The following is a 24,077-nucleotide window of genomic DNA, read 5'->3' as shown; positions in this document are numbered from 1 at the left end:
GTGGAGATGAAAATCTCTTCATTGCATGGGCACCGTGGATGACAAGGTCATGTTTATAACAGCACAGCTAAATTCTTTATAGAATTGCTCACACATGAGTTAATAAGAAAACCTGTAATTTTTCAAGATTTTAAGAATTTTTGCTGGTGTAGTCTTCATACAATTAATGGCACACAAAGTCCAGACACTTAGGAGAAGCCAGTACAAAGCAGCAAGATTTTGTTTAATCCTGTAGTATCTTATTTATATAAGGAAGGTTTAATTTTCAAATATTGAAACCTGCTTCTGGCTTTTGTCTTATTCTATGCTCAACTTTTTCTGTGATATATGAGAAGTGTCTGGTGAGGTACATTGCCCCAGTATTCACACCTCTGCCTGCTGATATACTGACATAGGCCTCAAACACATCTTGAGAAGATAGAATTGTTTTCCATTTAGGAAAATGAAAACATCCTTTGCATCTCTAGCTATTTTGCTTTAGTGATCAAATGTATTTCAGTTTTCTCAAGACTGCCATTTCTCCAGATTGCAAAATAGCAGTAAATATGTTGCCAATCTTACAGTATAATTTTAACGATGGTAAAACTGTTAAGTGTATGTAAGTCTGAGGATCTCAAAATTGGAGTTGCAAATTGCTTCAGGCCTCTGGAGTCAAGGACTTTTGTTGATTCTCATAGTGTTATGCGAGGGTAGCTCTTCAAGTGTCACAGCGTCACTGTCAGGGTGTCTGCTGTATGGCAATGATAAGCTGTTTTATTTGTAATCAGAATCTGGAAAGTGCTGGTCTAGAGACTTCTAACCTTAAACTTTAAGTCACCAGACTAAGAACATTTTAGAATACATATGTCAATGCACAAATAGCTCTTTGTTTTTATTTCAGCCCACCTTGCTTTCCCCATGGAAGCCCAGGCCAGAATGAGAAGGTCCGCCTAGAGGACATAATGGGGACATGGGCTGTGAGTTTTACACAGGGGACATCACCCCAGAGGATCCTTTGATCTTCAGAGCATCCATCACCTCCTCTAGCACCACTGTGGCCATTGCAGGAACAGCACCTTCCAAAAAGGCTTTCTGTGTGTGCATTGCCGTTAAATGAGGCACACAGAAAGACAGGCTCATTGCTAAAATAAATTTGGGAAAATGTCATCATAAATCCAAACCTAGTAGGAGGATTTCCCTGTATCTACAAATATTCAGTACGCAGCTTGTAAAGACAGAAGACTAGAGTGTACACAACGTTTTCATTCTGTTTCCAATGGATAGTCCTAACAAAATGAAATTCCTTTCTTTTTATGCACTGAAAACTGTCCGGCTTATTGTTAAGGTTCATATCTAGTTTATTCCTTCGGGAAGTTATTCCCGGTTCCCTTGAACTTCATTTCTATCTCTTTCCACATTACCAAACACAGGTTTTCAAAAAGCCTCGTTTCCATTATGCATTTTACTTCATTCTTTTGGCATTCCAGAGATTATGTGTAAGGGGAGGTGTTATTTCCCTAATTGGTTCTTGATTTGGTCAATAAAGAAACCAGATATCATAGTTGCTGGGCAAGAAAATCTGTAGCCCTAAACTTATCAGCTGTCCTATATCAGTCATCTGTTGGTGGTAGAGGCTGCTGGTTCTGGTTGTCCTAAAACCTTACATGGCTGTTGTGTTCTATTCATTTCAAAGCCTGGCTCAAAGAGCCCCCTCCTCTCTCCCTGCGTTTGCTTTTCGCTCTTGCCCAGAAATTGGCTTCTGCCTTTTTATTGACCAAATCAAGAACCAATTAGGGAAGCAACTCCCTCTCCTACAAATATGTGCTTGTTTTCCAGAAGGGAACCACCTTGAGATAACAATTATTAAGGGTGATAGTGTCTAGCACATCTTCTCAGAACCTTGAAGGCATCCAGTAATGCTTATGTTACTCAAAACTGTACCAATCATTTCAAGGATCACTCTAAATGTATATTTTTCCAACCCCATTGAGGAGGAGTAGATCGGATTTTTTTTTTTCTTGAAATGCACGTATTCACTGAATTTAATAGGGCTTTTGACTGACCAGTAAAGTTTATTGTCATAACCCTAGTTGATTCCCAAATAATTATAGATCAACAAAATCATGCAAGGGTGCCTTTATTAAGCTTTGCGTTCTAATTACAGCTAGGCATTTCATTTGACAAGCAGGCATGACATTCTAGAAAATATTTCACAACACCTGGGGAACAGAGCAGCTGACTCTGCAGTCATTATGTGTGGTGAGTACTTCAAGGAGTCACTGAGGGACAGAGCTTAAGTCACAACTAGTCCTCCTCACCAAATGAGTATGTTAGATAAGTAGCTACAATGGAAAGCACCTGGTCATGACGGAGTTACAGAGAGCTTGCGCTTATATCTATCCTTCTATTCTTGGATAAGAACTGGGGTCACATATTAGAAGGTGAATGAATCTGTTGGATTAAGCCACATGTTTTTTATGAGTGACAGTAACACTGATGAATTCCTTTTGCTTAAGAAATCAACTGGAGAAGAAATTATAATAAAACACGACTATGCTGGTTACTATAGGAGATGTGTAGCCACTGCTGAGAGTTTCTCTTTACTCTGCTGGCTTCTTTAGGAGTTCTTCTGAGATATCTTCATTGCGACTGTCTTGAGCTCAGTGTATTCATAAAGACCATGTTCACCCCTAAAGGGGGAAGAAAATTGTTGATAAATATGATTGTGCACAGCAGTGTAAGTCAAATATAATCCCTAATGAGTTGGTGCATGTTTTCTTTACTTATCTGACCAGGTACACAGAAAAATATTTCCTGAATACACACTACTTCATATAGTTCCTAGCTGACTGTAAGCTTTATGGCCAAACATACACTTGCCAGTGGACAACAATATTCTAAAAACATATATTTTATTTTAAGTGACTATGCATTCTATTCATTTTCACAGAAAATATCTATTATTTATATCACTCTATTTGACAGTATTACTAATAACCCAAATCATCACTCAACCTTATGTGATTTTATCAGATCTATAACTAAGGGAGGTGCAGGTCACAGTGTACTGTATGGCCACTGGAGAGCAACAGGATAAGCCGCCAGCTTCACTGGATCCTGCGTTTGCCACCCGCCTGTCACAGAAGTGGTAGTGCTAAGCAGGTAGAGAATGGGCACAATCCTCATTCATTCAGGGCATTCCGAAGCTAGGGTTTTAGCAGGATCTTTTGATTCTGGGCAAAAGAACCACCTAATCTTTCTTGGTGGATTTTTCTATCTCTGGGATTGATTGTATATAATTTTAAGGAGGAGAGAAACTAAAGATTGTTCTGATTTGAGTGTGTGTGTGTGGGGGGGGGCGTTTAGCAGAGATTGGCTTTCTCTAGTTAGCAATTTGCTATAACACACTTAGGAAACCTCCAAGCCAACTGCAAGTGAATAGAAGCTGAGAAAAGCCTATCTGTATATACAATCAGGGGTTTGTCCCACACCAATTGTGGAAATTATTGTTTCTTTCCATATGGTGGATCATCTAATGAGTAGGATCTCACTCACTATACTCTGCATTGTTTTTGTGAGTACATAAAATTACATACACATAGGACTGTTCTCAACACCTATGTGCACACATATTTGCAGAGGAGCAAGATTTTGGTCTTCTTTAGCAAAGGTGCTCCGGATGCTCTTCTCCGGTGTATGTAGAAAGTGTCATATTCTCCCTACAAACAAGTCTACTCATATTGATTATTTTGTGGGTAATTAAAGTTGAAAATACATCTTGAACGATTCAATGAAAATGCTTCTCACAGTAATTAATAGGTTTCAACTCAGCTCTAAATTTTATTAAAAGATAATATTTTAAGAAGTGTGTGTGTTTTTTTTTTTCTCTCAGAGAGTTAGAAAAATTAAGCTCTGGTCTTGGCCAAGTTGCTTTCTACTGTATTTAGAGCGGCAAGGACACTAGCTGGAGAATCATGTGTAGTTATAATCTCATCAAGGCTGACAGTCTCTGGAATCTTGAGCATGTACAATTTCTGAGACAAATCACAGCAACATCTGCTTACACTGCTCACTAGTTCAGGAACTCCACACCTTATTAGTGAGTTCCATGCTTTTGAGCTTTCATTGCCAAATCAACTGGACTTTCCTCCCGTGCTGCAGACTCTCATGAAGCAGCCCTGGATGCGGTCTGTGACTGCATTTCCACCGAAACGTTTGCGTGCTGCTCACACATGTCTCATCATAGACCACGTAATATGTGAGAAGGAGGAGCAACCCATGCCTACCTTCCCTTCTGTGGTTAGAAATTAACAAGTTCTCAGGGAAGCTGCTGAAACTGATAATTACAGTCAACCAAATAAAAAATTCATTCTAGCCCTTGTTTTAGATGAGACATTTAAAACACAATGTTTAAGAATAGCTCCTTGTTTTGTTGTTTTTTTATTTTCACTGTTGTTTGTTTTTTGTTTTTGTTTTTGATTTTGCTTCTGTTTTTTTGTTTTTGGCTGAAGAAAAGATACCCATGTGAAATACAGAGAGTAACTGAAATTGGAACATTTCCAAATGTTACTAAGTTATCAACTGAGAACTGAGTAGGATTCCGAAGTGCTCCATTTTGACCACTTAACCAGTTCCAGTATCAATACTGTTCACAGATTCAGAATTTAAGGCTTGGGCACCACTGAACACATTGGGAACTTCATATCCTTAATTTTGGAGGCCCTTTTCCAATCTGATTTAATTCTATTGGGCTTTTTTAAAACAGGGTTTCACTGTGTAATCCTGGGGGGTCTGTACATTAAGTCACTGTGTCATTCTGGATGTCCTGAACTCACTAAAGAGGCCATGATGGATTTGAAATCACAGAAATCTTCCTTCCTCTCTCCCCCAAATACTCAGGTTAATTCCAACTTTAGTACAACCTAATTCTTATGGTTTTTTAGAGTCAGTCACTTCAGTAATTCTCTGGAGACATTTTACAACAAGTGCTTTGTTTAATACCTGCACCAGTTTTCTGGTAGTTTTAACAGAAACATATTAATTTGGGATAAGGCAACCTTAATTTATTTAAGTGCTATATTAAAATACCTAAAATGTTTCTATATTTATTTAAATAGATCTCTAGATTATCAGTTTATCCCTTTACTTTCTGAATATGTTTCCCAAGTGGGTTCTAGTCCCTTATGCCATAGGCAATCCTTAAAGCAGGCAACAATTAGCTACCAAGGTAAAGTGGTTAGCATGGTCCTTTATGGACAGTAACATCTTAATAAAGTATATTCCTTCTGTTAGGACTACTTTCAAATTTAAAATGTTATTATGTGATAAGAAAGTCAAAGGAAGCTCATAGGCATACTTTACTTAAGGTATTGAAAACAGAGCATTCTTCTGGTAGTGGCAATCTTTTTTTATAAAAACATGTTTGTAATATGAAGCTTTACTCACAGTTCTCTTCCATTTCCAGACATCTTGAATCCACCGAAGGGGCACTGGGCTGACAACATCATATAGCAGTTAACCCTTAAACAAAGAAGGGAAAGACTTTGTAAATAATACTTTACTTATCTCACAATTCTGAGACTGGGTCTAAAAAGAATCAGAGATCTTTTTTTTTAAAAAACTCCAGCATTCAATATAATATACTAATTGGGATGGGAGGGACAGTGCTGTGGCTTACAGTGCAGAAAGCAAACACATGTACTACCTAGAAATAGATCAATGGTACCAGTACAAGTGTGAACAATCATAAAGCAAGGTGTGTCTGAATCCCAATAGAGGGGGTGTGCCATGTCAAGAAGTGTTTATTTTTCTGGAGGCTGGGGTTTGTCTGCTGTCCTTCAGTAGGCAGCTTTGTAATGCTTATGTATTTACCAGGCTAAAATCAATATTCTTTAGCAGTTGCAATGAGAACAATAATACACAGTCCACTCACTTCCTTAATTGGTCGATATATTGCTTACACAAAATTGTTGGCAGAAATTAGATCTAATTAGCAATTTTAATTAGTTTAAAAGATCCTAAATGTTTCTATACAGAAACACATTATTAAAACGTGCATAGAATTAAGGAGAGGCTCAACAGAAGATGCATAGAATTAAAGAGAGGCTCAACAGAAGATCAAGACAAGAGGGGAATGTTGACAACAGTACAGTTTTCCAGGCTGCAAACAATTATTTTAATATTAGAGAAAATGGTATTTTATGGGGCTGTTGAACTCTGTCAGATCATGTAGTAAACATGCTATTTGAAGTACATGGTATACAGTAAACCTTCAGTAATTGTAGGTGATGGATATATGTAATATAGAATATCTGAATTTACTAGTACGGTTATTACAGGAAAGATCTATATTAGTCAATAATTATATGTACTATATGATAAAATTTTCAATAGGTATCAGAAAATAGCCATAATGAAAACAAGATGCAACAGACTTTTAACTCTTGTGCTTAATTCTAATTGTATAGCATTATATGGAAGTTCAAAAAGTATACAAGATCTATGCCAGGAGTCATTTCCCAGATATATTATTATTAAAATGTTTGAGTAACATTCCCTGTGTTCAAAATCATGTTATGTGTATTTATTTGTTAACTAATTTATTTACCTATCTTGTGGAATGCAAGCAAGTATAGGTTTTCCTGTGCATGCATTTGTACTTGGAGGCCAGAGGGAAACTGGATGTGTTCCACAATTTCAGCCTTAATCTTTTATTAATTAAGTTTTTTTTTTACCTTTGTGCAATAGTCATGGATAACGCAAAATTCAAGTTTTACTTTCAAAATATTTTTTAAGTTAATTTTAATTCTTTGAGAATATTACTTGAGTACTCTGATCATATGATTTCCACCCTTCTTTTAAATAAATATATCCTATCGATTCTATTTGGCATTGTCATATGTGAATATGTGTCTCTTTGTATTTGGATAACATATCAGGAGCCTTGCGCTAGAAAAGACAGATCATCTCTCAATCTTATTTTCTAAGACACAGTCTCCCACTGAGACTGAACTTTACCAATTCAGTAGGATCGGCTGGCCAGCAAATTACTGGGAAACCCTTGCCTCTGTCTTTCTAGTGATGGAGTTATAGCCATCACTAATGTTTTTACATGGCCACAGGGGATATGAATGCAGGTTTTTATGATTACTCACCCAGGGCTTCCTAGTTGAGTCATTACACCAGATTCATGTTAGATGTAGTCAAGCTCTCAGGTGATATAGGTTAAGTATCCCTTATCTGAAGTTCAGTTTTGAAGTCTTCAGATTATGGAATACTCATAAATTTTATTGGTTGACTATTCCTATTATGTTTATATGCATGTGACTATTTTTGGATGTATGTCCATATATCACTTGGGTGGGAGATACCTGCAGAAGCCAAATATCTACATCAGGTCACCTGGAATCAGGCCACCAGGTTTTCAGTTCCAGGTGGTGTGAGTTGCCCAATCTGAGTGTTGGAAGCTGAGTCTGGGTCTTCTGCAAAGAGCAGCAAGTTCTCTTAACTGATGAGCCAACTCTCCAGCTCCACTCTCCTATTTTCATAAAAGGTATTTGTGTATTTTTGTATTGATTTACTTATTATTTTATTCATTTATTTTTTTATTGTGTATGTTTGTGTGCCTGAATGAATGTAAGAGGTCTTACTAAGTGTGTTGGAGGCCTGGCTCTCATTACATGGTCTCGATTAAGTTATGTAACCTTAGCAAGTTCCTGGCTTCATCAAAGATAAGGTTTGGGTTAATAAATAGTAGTTTTCAAGTAAGCTTAAATGATGACGATAGGAAATACATTGAAACATTATGAGTAACTAACTGTTGACTCTCATCACTTTGCTAGGAGGAAAAAACATTTCAAGCTATCAAAGGACCCAGAATAGCCTGGCTGTGTCCCTTAGGGTGCTTTTCTGTGCCTCTCTTTCTTTAGCTGGACTAGATGAGAGAATGAAAATAGCTTATACTGTACCTGAACCTGAGGAAAGGGAGGCTTGAGGAGACAAGGGGCTTCTGAGGAAAGAGTCCGGGAATGGGACAGGCTAGACAAAGCCTCACTTTGAGAGGGACAGCCTGAGACTCTTCTACGTTAAATTATAAAATCAAAGAATACACTGGGTCTAAGGTGAGAGAAAATTGCTTTGCAAAATTTGTTATGCTCTCCTAAAAAAATTTAGATCTCTAACAAAAAAGAAAATCCTGGAGTAAGACTCTAATATAAAAGCTTTATAAGCACCTTGCCTAGGGTTCCAGCAACTCTTGAGCCTGGTGCAGGAAAATGACAAGTTCAAGACTAACGTGCACCAGTTCAAGTCTAGCATTTTAAATATACAATAAAGCTTGAGAGAGGGGAGAGGGACCGAGCACTTGCCTAGAATGTGAGAGTTACTAGGTCTAATGTTCATTATAGAAGATGATAATGACATCAACAATAATAACATCCAACATCCGCGAGGCACCAACACATTCTCTAACGTGATTAAACTGGAAGAGAACAATTCTTCCTTTACTATCATTGTTCAAAATAGTGCTAAGTACCTTGAAATTACCTTGTACATCTTAACGGTGCACAAAATAAACATCTGTAAATTGTTTTAGACAAGTAGTTTGATAAAAATAAATAAAATTAATTTGACATTAAAAATCTAGACGATTACTTTTCTAGTAGGTCAGAGACTTTCAAATGAATATTCAACTCTGGAGGAGGTTAACACTACCTGCTGATATAGGAAGGGCACATCTTACTGCAGCAGCGGCACTTACCACACCACCCCAGCCTGCAGAGCAGATGACACAGTGATGGCCTTATCCAGGTCTTTAGTGAAGAGTCCTGCTGCTAAACCATAGGTAGTATTGTTTGCTCTCTTGATCACATCATCTACAGACTTAAACTTCATGATTTGTTGCACTGGTCCAAATATCTATACAGAATGACACAAAAATGGGTTAACTGTAGATTTTAAATATACTACATATGTTTCCCTAGAAACCATATTGTACACTGGCTAAGGTATTGTCCCTCATGTTAGACCTATTGGTAAGAATCAAAACAGATGGCCACACACAGTGAACATGGAAAGAGCCATGAACATGGAAAGAGCCATGAACATGGATCATGAGTGACATTATCTGTGGAGCAAATGCCAATCATTATGACAGTGTTTTTTCCCTTAGATGCTGCAAGATAGCTGCCCAAAATGTAAAGACCAAACATCAAATCACTAAGTTCATGATATATTTGGAATCATTTTAAACTTTAAGCCTAGTTTTCATTGTGCAAGATACTACACACAGGACAGCAAGACCAAGAAGGTAGTTTCTTTGTTCTAAGAGTAACAAATAGACAGATTGAGAGCAGTGTTTACCCTTTAAATGTAAGTGTATTATTGATTTAAATGTCAGCCATTCTCCTGTATTTGGATCATTTCATAATTATAAATATCATATAACATAGCACAGAGTTTTATTTCTTTTGTCACCATTACCAAACAAAATGACTCTTTACTAGAAGCCTAAGTCGGGAACCACCCCACACTAACCAAAGTCTGAGGTCCTTGGCAGTGACAATTATCACAACTTGATTATTCCAGTATGAGCCAGTCTTTTATTTCTGTGGGAATCTAGTCAGGAAAGTTCCCATACAACTTTATATCTCACCCCCATACGTTAGAAGAAAAAAAAAAGTTGGTTTACTTATAGATATTAACCTTCTGTGCCTTTGGTAATATATTTATCAAAATTAAATAAAAGAGGGGTTTCTTGGGATGTTAGTATATTTCCCAAGAAATGTGACCATGGGTTGGCAGAAACGTCTAGAGCTCATATGGTTTGCTGGTTCCAAGTCAATGTGAGTGGTATGGGGCAGTTAGTGGCCACTCCCTACAGGCTGGGGTCAGATCCTGGGGTTCTAAACTCCATCATGACCCTATAACTAGGAAGCACAACATTGTGAACATTGGAAATGGGAAGCAGATAGAACAGGGCTGTGGAGGATTTGCTCAGGGTTGAAGCAACTTAGCTGATGCAGTGTAGGCTCCAGACTCCTATTCTGAAGCGGCGAATAAGTTATTCTAGTGAGCACACTATAGAAGCACAATAAATATTTCCTGGAATGAAGGTTATTTTTTGCTTTATTGTCCTTCCTACGCATGTTAATCATAGTCTCCAAGAACAATAGCTCTAATCAAAGAAGGATCAGCCAAGAGGTACAGAAATGCAAGTGCAGTTGAGAAGTGGAAATGATGTAGACAACCTAAGTATGTTGGATGATCCACATATAATATTTAATTCTATTCTTTATACTTATTTCCTTTCCTTGCAAAGCTGAATAATCCCCCTGTCTCTTTATTTGTTGATATTGTGGAGGTAAAGAAAATAACCTCTTAGCTCTTCTGCTACATCAAAAACATGAGTATAAATTCACTGCATGAGGAAAATATGAACCTGTGTAGTTGAGTCATGGTATCCTCTTATGCAGTACTACACATAACACTTTTATTGTCTAAGGCGTGTGCTCATAACTCTGCATATAGTAAAAGTCTTCAGAATCAAGATGTATTATTGGTTACCATAGTAACTGAAAACTAGTTCCTTTTAGTTATATGTTGTTTTTTTGGGTACCATCTTTATTAATACTACTTAGATTGCACTCCCTAGCTCTTATCTTTACTTCCCCTACAAAGCCAGTCCAGTTTGTCTGTATGAGTTTGAGATTTTTATGTTCTTTGTAGAAATGAGGTCATTCAGTATACGTTGTTCTGTGTCTGGTATATGTAACACAATATATGTACATCTATTCCTGTTTTTATAAATGAAAAGCGCATTTTCTATTCTGTTAAGACTGTGAAAAAGGCCCCTGTAAAATCTGTTGTACACTTCTGTTTGTGTTTGTCAGAAACTCTTTACAGGACACGTGGATTCCTTACTGTTTAGCTTGGATCACAAATAACTTAAGACCTTGTCATCAAGTGTTTCCTGGTAATGTTGGTCAAGGAGCTGAAGATTTTTAGAGGGACACAGATCAAACACAGAGAGAACACGGCAGGCCCATAAACAGAACCATGTGGAAACATTACCTCCTCTTTGGCAATGCGCATCTCATCAGTCACGTTGGAGAACACTGTGGGCTGCACAAAGAAGCCTTTGTTCCCCCAGCGTCCTCCACCACACTCCAGTTTGGCTCCTTCTTTCTTCCCACTCTCAATGAGATCGAGTATTTTATCATGTTGTTCCTTGTCAATCTAGTTGAAAGAAACCACAGGGAGAAGGAAAAGAAATGAAAACCATAAACACGTAACGAAGATGAGGCTTCCGACCTCCAGGACACTCTGTTAAGTCTGACATTTTGAATCACTGGACACTGGTCCAGCTTATTCTGATCATTCTTGGTTTTGTGTGTGTGTGTGTGTGTGTGTGTGTGTGTGTGCGTGTGTTTCCTGTTAATTTTTAAGAAGAAAGCTTAAGAATTTGTAAACTAAGTACAGTTACATAAAATCAGAAATTGGCAAAATGGAGCTTTTACACAACTGTCATTGATCATTTATTCCCTTTGAAAGAAGTTTGTTAATGATTGAGCACATATGCCAGGAACTTTAATCCTAACTGAAATAAAGGAGTGATGGGGAAGAGGACTTTGTTTCAGGTCTGATGAGTATGACCCGTGGATATGCTTTTGACCGTAGGAGATCTGTATTCTTTAGAGATGGAATCTGCCCATTCGTGGGTCTACTGGATTGCTTGCCCTTTTATGCCACATATGATCACAGTTTGGGGGTCTTGCTCCATTCAATTCAGTAGGTTGAATTCCAGCTTCTAACAAGAAATGATCATCATCTTTCTGCTCTGTAACAGATTTTTTTCCCCAATTCTTCAATGATAATCTTTTTATTTGTAGTCTAATGTGGAATTCCAGGGGTTGGTTTAAAAATGAACGCACTGATATTACTACATACTAGATAATAGAGCCAGGCTAAGTTGCAGTGCTATGTATGTCTAACTAAGATATTCTGGAGTTGGCATGTAGTCAAAGATATTTATGTTCATGAAAATCTTTGCTGTCTTATTCTTTAAATCATATGAAATATGTCCTCAAAATCACTATTCTTCAATTCTTTTTTTCTAAAGATGTATTTCTCAACTCAGAGTGCTTCCCTGTCCTTGAACAGAGGATACATTCTGGGGAGTCTAGTTCTTGAATATTTGCTTCAGGAAAAGAGAAGGCTGAGATGCACTCTGCTAGATTATGGGGCTAATAACAGTACTCAGTTATCAGAACACACAGTCTATGAAATAGCAAATGCACAATGTCATTATAATGGTGTTAAAACTTAGGTTTTGATTGGTTAAGTGTGTGAATTTTCTGATTTTAATTATTTATGTATCAAAACATCACATAAACCAAAAAGACACAAGTTCATCTATGGGAATCATATATCCTTACTTAGAAGCTAGTGCTCAACAAGAACATTGAGAACAGACATATAAATATCTCATTTTTAAGAAGAGAATGTCTATACTTCATGTGGAATTATTATCATTTATTATTTTATATACTTGTCATCATGTATAGAAGCATTTAATGGTACTTATGACAAAACATTGAGGTAAGCATGTGCTGATTGTGTCACAGAGCTTATTTGACACCACTATATAGGGAATCCTCCAGAGTGATGCTACTATCTCTATTTAACTGGCAAGGAAATGGAGCAGAGGGAAGTTTTTTTCAAATGAAAATACTGATCAGTTTAAGCTTTTATGTCTGTATTTGGGACCACAAGGACAAATACAAACATTATAAGTTTAAAAATATATGTATATGAATATTCATATGTAACACAATATAAATAATACTACATTACATATAAGATATGTAAATATTATATACAATATAGTATAATTTAATCTTCTCTAAAACTGAAATGCCTTAAGTTTGTCATCTTTAAAATGAGAAAAATGACCATTGTAAAGTTTTCCCTTAAAATATATTTGACTTAAATTTTCCCTATAACTATTTTTATTGGGATAGTTATGAATCCCATACACAGTTTCAAAAGTTTCAGTGACTCATGCAGCAGTGGGTGAAGCACTAGGCAAAGGTTGGCTAATGTGTATCTCTTCTTATAATATCTTTTTTTATGACAGAGAAAACCCCACCATAATGATAGAGAAGAAAAGCTTGGTGTCTCAAGCTTTTGCTACTAAGGTTCCAACATGCCTGCCTGTTTTATTTAGAACAAACTTTCTTTAAACTCTATGCACTGACACAAAGTAAAGCCATGTGGTAGTCAATTAGAATGTGGGCTTAATCAAGGGCCTCTCTCAGGATATAGCTGGTAGCAATTTCCCATAAATTTTTGCTAATTGAATTTGATTTATATTTATTAACTAATTCAACAATGAGGTTTGGTTCCAACTAAATAAAAAGGTACACTGTAGCATATTTAATGTGAAAGAGTGAAGATGCCAAGGTCATTGTCCAGTCCCTAGAGCACCCCACTCAGGAGTGGCTCTACTAGCACTTGGGGACAGTAAGCTCTTTGTTGGGAAGTTTTCCTGCTCACTGTGGAGTGTTCATCAGTGTCTGTTCTGCTTACCAGAAACCCACATGGGCCCACAGCTCCCCATCTTGTTATAACAACTTAACCTATCTCCAGATAAAGTCTACATCTCCTGTGGGGAAGGCCCTCAGGTGGAGGATCACTGTTGTAGAGCAGGATCCAGAGTTAGGAGTGAACTCAGAGTCACAGGACCAAAATCTTGAACAGCAGATTATAACAGACCATGAATAAAAGCTATGCAAGAGGAAAATGTGGCTTGAGTGAGAAAGACAAAGACATTCATATTTACAGTAGATCTAATGACACAGAATACCCAGAGCCCCTAGGCAAACCCTAGCTTTTGATAACTAAAGGGAGAAGCTTGTCAGAAGTGTGCCAGAAACAGGACTTGCAAGAACCATTGATGACCTCATATGTCAGAGAGAATGAGGACACTGCTGAGTACTCAGGTCTGCTTTCCTGCTTAGACTCATGGAATAATGGCTGAGGTGGAAGACTGATTACAAGGGAGAAATGAGAGAAATATATATGGATTTCCAAGAGGTCTAAGAATTGTAATAGGAATCAAAAGCATACAGATTGAAGAAAGCAAACAATTGATAATATTGTCTATTTTTTCTTTCTTCTTTTGTCTATGTGGTGTTCATGACAGTGCAATGTGTATGGAATTCAGAGGCTGACATTAGGTGTACTTTACTATCACTTTCTACCCCTGTCATTTATCTAGATAAACTGTCTCTCTGAACCCAGAACTTATGAGTTTGACTACCCTTGCCAGTCACCTTGCCTTGGGAAATCCCTATCTTATCTCCTGAACTTTGGGGTTAAATATTGGCTACCACACACATTCATTTTTTTTCATGAGGGTTCTGGAATTTGAACTCTGAACTTCACACTTGCATGTCCAGTGCTTTATCCACTGGGATATCTCCTCAGACCGTTCCATGTTTAATTCTCATCATGCTTCCTAAACTATATCTAGACATATAAACAATCTGGTCAACACAAAACAGAATGAGTTCTTTATTATTGAGAAATATCTCATTAAACAAAGAGATAATTCCCAATAATAAAGAATTCATTCTGCAAAATGCATAACTAAGAGGTAAAGTTAACTATTAGTTTTAAGTAAGATTATTTATTCTTGTATTGGAAATGATCGTCTTATTGTTGTATACTTGCCTGAGGGCCTTGATTTATTCCTGGGGTCAGAGGATTTCCAAGAACATATTTCTTAGCTCGCTCAACACTCCTTTTCACAAACTCATCATAAACTGACTCCTCAACAAAAATCCGGGATGCTGCGACACAACATTGGCCTTGATGATAAAACACTCCATGGTGTGCAAACTCAACAGCAATGTCCACTGCAGAGAAAACACTTATATTAGAGAAGAGATAGTTTCTAAAGCACACATGTGTATGTGTGTGCGCATACTCACACTTGTCTAAATCAAAGTAAAATTTAAAAATCTATTTGTTTTCCGATGAAAAATGGTGATATGGCAAAAGGAAGAATCAAAGATTCAATATAATCCGAATCTTAAAAGCCAGGTGACAAAATAATCTTAGTGATCTTTTTATTTACAAAGAAATATTAACAATGAAAAGAATCTGGGAAGAGGTGCTTGTACAGCTTTTACATAGACCTTACTAAGAACATAGATTTGCTTATAAGAACAAATAGCAATGCAAATAATTTTATAATTATTTCTAAGGATCAAGATGTTTATGACTAATTTTAGATTCAAGTTTTAACTGAATAAAAAAATGAAACCTGCATTATTCATTGACTAAATAATTTCGAAACATTCATGTACTTTGATCAATGAAAAAAATTATCTTTCTGAAAATACTCGGCGAAACCCATTAGTAGTTAGAATCATCACAGACCATGCTAACCTCATACATACCTACCAACTCATTGCTTAGTTTATGCAGTACAGTGTGTGTATGGCTTTCATTGGAATATTGTTGATTCTAGTGAAAAGAAAAGTGTGTGTATGTGTGTGTGTGTGTGTGTGTGTGTGTGTGACAGTTAGAGAGAGTTTTATAAATGAGGAAGATTCTGTTCAATATTGCAGAAATAGGGTGTCATCTGTGAGCCAATTATAACTGCTTCAGTTGTAATGAGGAGATTTTCCAGATTGATAAACTGGGGACTTTGCCATGTATTGAATGGTAAACAGAAAGTAAGCTCTAAAATCTGTGTAAGAATCACAAGAGAGACAACAGCAAATTCCATGCATCATTTGTTTTTCTAAATCGTATTGAAGGAAGAGGTACAGGAGTGCTGGACCATGAATCTCCATGGGATCAGCCTGGTTAGGAAGTAACTCGGGATTTCACTTGTTATATGCCAGAATGATTTGGAATATTATGGATGGCAGTCAAATCCAAATGACAATTTCACATATTTCAATTTACTAACGTTAAGTTGGAAATGAAAAAAAAATATTTAAGGAAGGTCTAATATTCTTCTGGCTATCCCCATATATTAAGTGAAGAGAGAAAGAAAATATGAAATTACTATTAGCCAGACTCCTTCTGGCTCCAAATGTCTCATGTAACCCATGCACTCAACAGAATCAAGACATAAAATATCAAAAACAGATCTTAGATTCTAGATGCAGACCTCAGATATGATCTCAGATCGACACCAGGAAGTAACCATCTATTCCAACCCAGGACAAAATCATATCTGTGCTTAATTTATCTACATTATTGGACAATTTAAAAGCTTCCCAGAGTCACTACAGTTGCTCGTTAATCCTTTTCCCCTTGAAGGAAAGTCATTTGTAAGACTCTAGGTGACTGTGACAGGATCAGGCATCAGGAGGAAGATGATGAGATGCTAACAAAGGACCTGTACTCACAGTCGGCATCTGCAAACACAATGCAAGGGCTCTTTCCCCCCAGCTCCAGGGTGACTCTCTTCAGATTGCTTTTCCCTGCAGCTTCCTTGATTAACTTGCCAACCTGAAATCACACATGGCAAAGGAGGAGGCTTAGCATGTTCTCAGGTAGATAGATTCATTTCATACTTCCAATTTACAGAACATGTGCCCCACCATTTCATTTCATTTGGAGGAAACATTAAATGGTGTTATTCAAGATCTGGCACCCTCAGATGTAAAAGCTTCCATCATCAAGTATGCAAACATGAGACATATCAGAAAATGGCCATGGCCAGGTGAGCAGACAGTTACCTAGAGAGACTTGACTTGCATGAGAGGGCAGATGAGAATTATTTTTCATATTCACCAAAATATCCTCTCTGTGTGTTTGATCAGACATACCCATGGGCACCTCATGTATTGACTTCTCATCCTTCTAGTGACATTCAGAGTACTCTGTACTTCCTTGGTTTGGGCTCATCTTTTAGCACAGATTTTTCTTGCACTCTTCTCTGATGACTATAGATGGACAGGATTCTCTTTCCTTGTTCTCCCAAAGAAGGACACCTGGAATTCCCCAAATGGGATCCTACATATCTACAAAAACTTTCCCAACAGACTATCCTTTTCTCCTTCTCTGTGTGTTTATCATGGTATGGTCATTCATTGTTAGTGGATCTCAGAGCCCTTTCCCTCTTAGTTCCTTGGTGCTGTGCTTCTGTTTCTCCTACACATGTCACTGCATAGAAAGAGACTGACTCTCAGCTTTGTGTTCCTCCTACCGTTTGCTGGAATCCTGCCATTCTAGTCACTTCTTTACTCTTGTCCCTTCATCTAAAATAAGACATTGCCTTCATTTTACTTTTCTTGCTGCACTTGAATCCATTTAATTAAAGGTTGTTTTCTAAATGACACTTCTTGTTTTCCATCTCTAAATCCAGCTCTTATAATGACTTTACACGAAGACCACATTCTATTGAAAAGATCTTTACCTTGGTGACTAGAGGCACCCATCATATTATGTGTCTTTAATCCTCTGGGTTTCTTGTGCTATTCTAGATGTTGGATTTTTAATCAAAAGTTTCTCTTGCATCAGAGTGTTGAGATAATGTCTGTGTCGATACTGCATTGCTATTATTGCTATCATTCTGCACTGCATTATGGAAAAGGTTATCATTTTACTAAAGCTTCCCTTTTATTAACAATTTTGTGATTCTAACTTTAACTCCTGATAGTAGATGAATAGAAATAAACAAACAAACAAAAAAACCCAGTAATGTCCTGAAGAAGCCCTGCCTCAAGTTTACCTTCCCTGCCTGCCTTTCATGTTACTGTCTTCCTTCTTTTCTGTTCTGTCTTATATCTGTGAGAGTGAATCCCCATGTAGAGCAGTCTGGTTTCAACCTTGTGACCCTCCTGCTTCTCTTCCCAAGTTGGTGTAGTCATGTGTTGCACCATGCTGAAACTCTAGAGTACAGACTTTGTGATTATTTTCATTTAAGAAGTTTTTATTTTCTATATAACTAATGTTATCATCATTTGAGTTGAGTTCCCCTGTCAGCTTAGTAGAAAACTTCTCCTAACATAGGTAACTTTCATCTTGATTAATGGAGTATGACCAGAATACATTTTCTAAATCTACACATGACAAAAGAATGAATAGAAAAGCTGGTTAGAAATATGAATGTGAAGGGCTAGAGAGATGGCTCAGTGGATAAAAGCACTGGCTGCTCTTCCAGAGGTCTTCAGTTGAAGTCCCAGCAACCATATGGTGGCTCACAACCATCTATAATATGATTTGATGTTCTCTTCTGTAATATATGTAGATAAAATGTTTGTATATATAAAATGAATAAATAAACAGTATAATAAAATAAAAAAGAAATATAAGTGAGGAATAAAGATTTTATATATATATATATATATATATATATATATGTTACAAATTCAGGCAGACAATTTGAAGCTTGCTTGAAATTTCTCAGAAACGAATCACCTAAGTTTTATCCTATAATTCTATTCCCTTACTTTGAAGAGATAAAACCTGAGTTTCCCAGAGAGGATTACGAGAAAGGCAAAGATATGAACTGTTCATCTTCTTGTTGCATTCCGTGTGAAGTAGAGGTATCCAGTGTTTGGAAAATATTTCTTACATACTGTGTGGCTTGTGACTGTGAGAAATGCATTTGCCTGTGTGTTAAAAATGGTTCAGGATCTCTACTATAAGTCAGTTAACAAATGTTAAGAAAAAAAGTATAAATAAGTTTCCACAGAGTATTTGTGTTGAACGAATGCTATGTTTTTCCTCAGTGGGGCTTCTGGAATCATGTTATTGTCATTTTGCTATTTAGAAATGGTTGCATACCTTTCTGTAGCTAACCTTGAACAAAAGAGCCTTGAGACTAGCCTTGAGGCAAGAGAGTGAGATAACTCCTCAAGGATACACATGCTCATGATTATGCGTCTCAGATGATTATGCGTCTCAGATAGCGGGAACACAGATAGAAACATTGTTGAGTTCAGGATTTCTGAGAACTTCAGATAAGAGCACCAAGGCAGTGTGGGGACATGGGGGTGGGGGGGGTCAGGTGCGAGAAACTGATGTCCACATATAACTCCAATCCTGGGAAAGTGAAAGATAGCAACTAAGGCCACTTAGTGGCTGTCAGAGGGCTGCTAGACATCTTATTCTACTAGTTCTCACTTGTACTGTGTAAAACCGAGTAAAACAGATATTAGGGTTCCTATGCTTTTCAAATAAAGAAATTAAAATTTGGCAAAGACAATTAACTTTTTAGAAGTATAAGACTTAAAGGTTTAGATTGGAATTCGAACCCATATGTTGCATGGTTTTCTTATTTATGTGTTTTATTCGGAGGTAGGGAGCATATAAAGTGATCTCAAGATGCTACATAACTCAGGGTCAGTCAAGACAGTGAAGCATTTGCACTGCTGCTGGGATCAGGACCAGAAGCCTTCAGGAAGGATGGACCAGAGAAATGAACATAGGTTTTGGACCCAGAAATGTCGCAGATGGTGGGACATCCCAGGATTCTATCTGCCTGCCTTTCCCTGCTATGATATCAACCTTCAGCACCATCATAACGGAAGTTATCAGTGTGTCACGGGCATCCTCCCATCTTCTTTTACCTCCATGAGAAATGCTGAATGCATTTTTTTTTGGTTGCTGCTTTTTGCTGGTTTAGTGTTTAATCATATCTCAGTTGGAGATTTTTCCACCTTGTACTCTCTTTCTACTATCCATGAAAAACAAAGAGAATGTACTTTAGAAGGTCAAAATAGAATAAAAAGAGAATTTAATGTTTTATCAGTTCAACTCTCTGTGGCGTTTAATGAAATACTGAAGCAACTAACTGTAAGAAAAATCAAATCAACAACAGCTTGCTATGGAGAATGTTCTTCCTGCTTCTCAGTCCTCAAGGAGTTAAAACCATTTGTCAGCCTCTCCATCAATCTCCAGCACCCATCTAGCTTCAGGTGAGTTTTCCTTTCCTTGGTCTCCTGTACATAGCTGACCACCTTCTCAATCCTATTTATTTCTTGCAGATATTGGCAGCTTACTTTTCACACATGTCAATGAGGCATGCAGTCATGTTGAATCTTTTCAGGTTGAATAGCTAATAATAACGTGATAGTCAAGTAGGGTGACTCAAACATGGCTTTGCTGGAAATAGAATTAAGTTCTAGATTTGGTTTATGACAGAAACTCATGAAATACTCAGAATTCTATCTTCCAAGCCTTTTGCTTGCCCTCCACCTGCCCCTTCTTATTAGGGCTGTTGACTATTTTTCCACTTTGTGTCTCTCCATGGTGAAGCCTAGCGTACTGAAAACTGAGGCTCTCCAGCAGAAACATGGAAGGAAGCAGAATTTGTCTGCTTTTCAGGGTATGCTGGATAGACAGTCCCTGAAAAACGCTAAGGGTGAAACTCTACTATTTAATTTTTGTAATCTAGAGGTTGCATTTACATTTATTCATGTAAATCATTGTAATCTAATTGATATTATTTATATAATACATATTACCAGTTGTCTGAGAGAGTCAGGGGTTAATTTCTAAGAGATATATAGTAATAAACACACTGAACATTGTAATCTTTCTGAATTAGCAACAGGTATCTTCTTTGATCCTAAATTCATCCAGCTGTGCTTTATAAACATATTTTCAAGAACTGAATAAGTGACAAACCATCAAAGTAACTTTTGTTCTAAAAAGCATTGTCTGGGAAATAGCTGCAGAAAAGATGTTTGCTCTCATAGGACATGAGACATTCAGAGATTGGCCCTACCTGTGTTGATCCAGTGAAGGCCACCTTGTCGACATCCATGTGAGAGGAGATGGCTGCCCCTGCAGTTGGCCCATAACCAGGGACAATGTTTACCACGCCAGGAGGAAACCCTGCCTACAAGCAGCCAACAGATGGAGAATTAAATTCATAAGAGTTGGGTACGTTACTGAAACTGTGTTCTTAGTCTAACCTTACAAGTTTTTCTCCCAAGAAATTTTCACTTACATATTTATTCTTTATTATTACTATTTCTTAGTTTATATGAAGACGTACTCAAAGGGGATATTTTATTTCTTTCAAAACCCAAAACCCCATTAATGGATTGGATCATAGTTCTAATGATTAGCTGTGCCAAATGTCAGAAGGGGGAACTCCTAGGATCCAGAAAAGTATGATGCAGTACATAGACAGAAAGAAGTCATTTGGTGAGATCAGCAAGGCTAGAAACCTAGAGGTCATGTTTTCAGTTTTCCAATGTTGACTTTTCATGAGAAAAGTTGCAAATCCCAAGTGGGATTGTTTGATCAGTAAAACAGCACATAGGCAAAGCCTCTTTATAATGTATAAAGTGTCCTATGGACAGCATCAATGACAGAGCCTTGATGGGCACATTAAAAGTTCATGCTTTTCCAATAAAAGAAGCCTCATTTTAACAAACTTTTTGTCCATTTTAGCTTGAAATAAAAAACATCTTAAAGATATTGTTTTGCATTTTGAAATTCTAAGTTGCCATTTTGAACTTTTGATGTAATATTAAGGATGAAAACCAGTAATGTTTGAAAGAGGTGAAATCACACATTTTGTTTAATGATATAAAGGGGTCATGTTGTCTGTATTTTAAACAGGAAAGATAATGAAGATGAAAATGAACACTGGCCATATTCTTTGCATATTATGGCCCAATATTTAAACAAGTATATTACCACAGTTGCCTCCCACCTTTAGCCATATTAAAACTAAACTAACTGAAAGAATTTACAGAAGCAACCAGGCCAGTTATAAATGTGGCAGTGTCAAGCAAGTACTTCAGCATTTGAAAGAACATTTTATTTCCTCCTGAATTCTGTTCACGAGACTTGAATAATGTAAGTGACAGATTACAGGGTGATTGGTTGATTACAAGCCTCTGAGTCTGGCTTCCTGTCGTTATTTAGGTGGAGATACATTCGTGCTGACCGACAACATCCCAGCCTTTAGCTCAGCCGCATTTATCTGCATGACTGAGCAGGAGTCGTGTGTGAACAGTGAAGCTCATGGTACATGTGAACACAGCCTGTAAGGTAAAGCGAAGCTCACGGTACATGTGAACACAGCCTGTAAGGGAAAGCGGGGACTCAGAATCTGCCTGCATGTTTAAACTCAGGAAACTCACCTCTTTTATTAAAGATGCCAGGTGAAGAGCCGTGAGAGGAGTTTGCTCTGCTGGCTTGACAACCACGGTATTCCCACAGCTAAGGGCAGGGCCTATCTTCCAAATGAACATGAGCATTGGAAAATTCCACTAGAAAGCAAAATTGAAAAAACGGACCCTTTACGTTGTCTCAAATCACAGTTTCTAGAACAACCTGCCTTGATAGCTGTTGAATAAAATCTTGTAAGTTCTGAGTACTTATCTGAATCATCTCACTTAGAGTCACTGTTAAAAGCAACTAATACATGATAAATGATCTGGACTCACCATATAGAAGGGAACAGGAAAACACTCCTACATTTAGTTGCGTGCTGATATTTTGAATGCTTATTCTACAAGGAAGAATACTTTATAGTTTTGTATATAAATAAGCATAGTAGATGTTAAAACGATCTGACATTATCTCCCCTCTATTTTCCTGGAGTCCCTTTATTGAATTTACCTAATTATAATACCTTTTAGTATATTTAATGCCAGGAGACTTGATTTTTACTTTTTGGATTCTAGAGACTGAAACCAGGCCATGGATATGTTGAAATTGTTTTGCACAATGGAGGGGTAGGTTCAGATCAGGACAAACGATATTGTTACAGGCAAAGGACTTTCACATCCAGAGGGTGAGTACTTTGAGTTCAGATCCTTATAAACCCTCTGGCCAGCTGTAAGACGTGAGATATGTGACCACTTCTCTGCTTATGCATTCACCCCGCATGAGTCCTGAAAACAATCCTTGCTACATTAAATGGATATCTGCTGAATCCATTGAGAAAGAAAGCTGGGGGGCAGCACAGCCCTGTGTGAGGGCCAGTGTTAGATCCCAGAGCAACAGAACAAAGCAGCTAAAGATAATGCTTAGATTTATTCAAGCTACTTGCTGGTACTGTGATGTAGATGGACTTGAGTTTTTTTAGGCTTTGAAGTAAAGAACACTTCTATTAAATACATTTATATGTTCAGTCTCACTAAACAAGAGTCACTGTCATTCCACAAAAAATGTAAGATGCCTCATTATGTTTTAATTTGGCCTTTTAAATGATATCAGATGTATATGGTTAGTGTCCTGTGTGTCAAGTTTAGAGGCATTCTGGTTCCATCCAGAAGTTGATTTTCTGACAGAAGAATTTTGAGTACCCAATCCTGATTTCTGAAGATACAATGCAGATCACACACTTCCAATTTTTAAGATGATCATTACTTCTACGTAAGTCAAAAGCCATTTTTTTAAAAATGTTTTAGCAATCTTGCTGCAGTTCCTATCCATGGTGAGACATTTCAAGGAGACAGAGTGCTGGAGGTTGTAAGTCCTGCTGTGTCTCACTGAAGTGGAGTCCCAGAACAGATGAGCCATGATAAACCTTTACCATATACTTACAAGGCACAGCTCATGAAACCAGAGCATCGCACAATTTCCAGAGCAACCCATGCTGCCAGCACTTAGAGCTCATGTGTTAACATTGAAATGCCCTCCAAGGACACAGCAGTACATCCCGGAGTTTCAGGACCAGCTCGCTCATATCTAAGAAGCTCAGTTACAGGACAATAAGCTTCAGGCAGTCATGCTTGTTGAATTTATGTCACGCATAACCATCATATGTGCTTTACTTGTGTGGGAGTGTGCATTATCATTAGATCAATGGAATTAGCCCTTTCTTTGCCCCATTGGGAGTCATGAAAGAGAACTTACGGGGATGATTTGGCCACACACTCCAATAGGTTCACGTCTTGTATAAGTGAAAATGTCTCCATCTGGAAAACAGAGCAGACACACCACTCATTAAAGGCAAATGGGTTGTGCAAGGTAATATGAGGTTGACATGAGAGGAGGCAGCAAAAGGGAAACAAAAGATTCTATTTTACAAGGCTAAGAATGTAAACAATGGAGCCCTCAAATGGCATTTTCACTCTAAAAACTGAGGTATGTGTAGCAAG

At 37.4% G+C, this 24,077-nt stretch overlaps 1 protein-coding gene across 5 annotated transcripts in view; it reads right to left on the bottom strand.

The window, feature by feature from the left end:
• Nucleotides 1-2,099: 2,099 nt before the first annotated feature.
• Nucleotides 2,100-24,077, bottom strand: part of Aldh1a1 (aldehyde dehydrogenase family 1, subfamily A1) — a 150,881-nt gene continuing 128,903 nt past the window's right edge. For all 5 annotated transcript variants that reach the window (NM_001361503.1, NM_001361504.1, NM_001361505.1 and 2 more), the window contains 9 exons: nt 23,833-23,894; nt 22,110-22,238; nt 20,738-20,851; nt 16,407-16,509; nt 14,713-14,897; nt 11,050-11,214; nt 8,738-8,895; nt 5,425-5,499; nt 2,100-2,669 (listed from right to left, as the gene is read on the bottom strand). In NM_001361503.1, the coding sequence (NP_001348432.1) occupies nt 2,597-2,669; nt 5,425-5,499; nt 8,738-8,895; nt 11,050-11,214; nt 14,713-14,897; nt 16,407-16,509; nt 20,738-20,851; nt 22,110-22,238; nt 23,833-23,894 (1,064 nt within the window). In that variant the 3' untranslated portion in view covers nt 2,100-2,596. The remainder of the gene's footprint in view (nt 2,670-5,424; nt 5,500-8,737; nt 8,896-11,049; nt 11,215-14,712; nt 14,898-16,406; nt 16,510-20,737; nt 20,852-22,109; nt 22,239-23,832; nt 23,895-24,077) is intronic.

The sequence above is a fragment of the Mus musculus genome, chromosome 19 (genome assembly GCF_000001635.26).
Source record: "Mus musculus strain C57BL/6J chromosome 19, GRCm38.p6 C57BL/6J".
NCBI lineage: Eukaryota > Metazoa > Chordata > Mammalia > Rodentia > Muridae > Mus > Mus musculus.
This window is presented reverse-complemented; position numbering and strand designations above follow the sequence as displayed.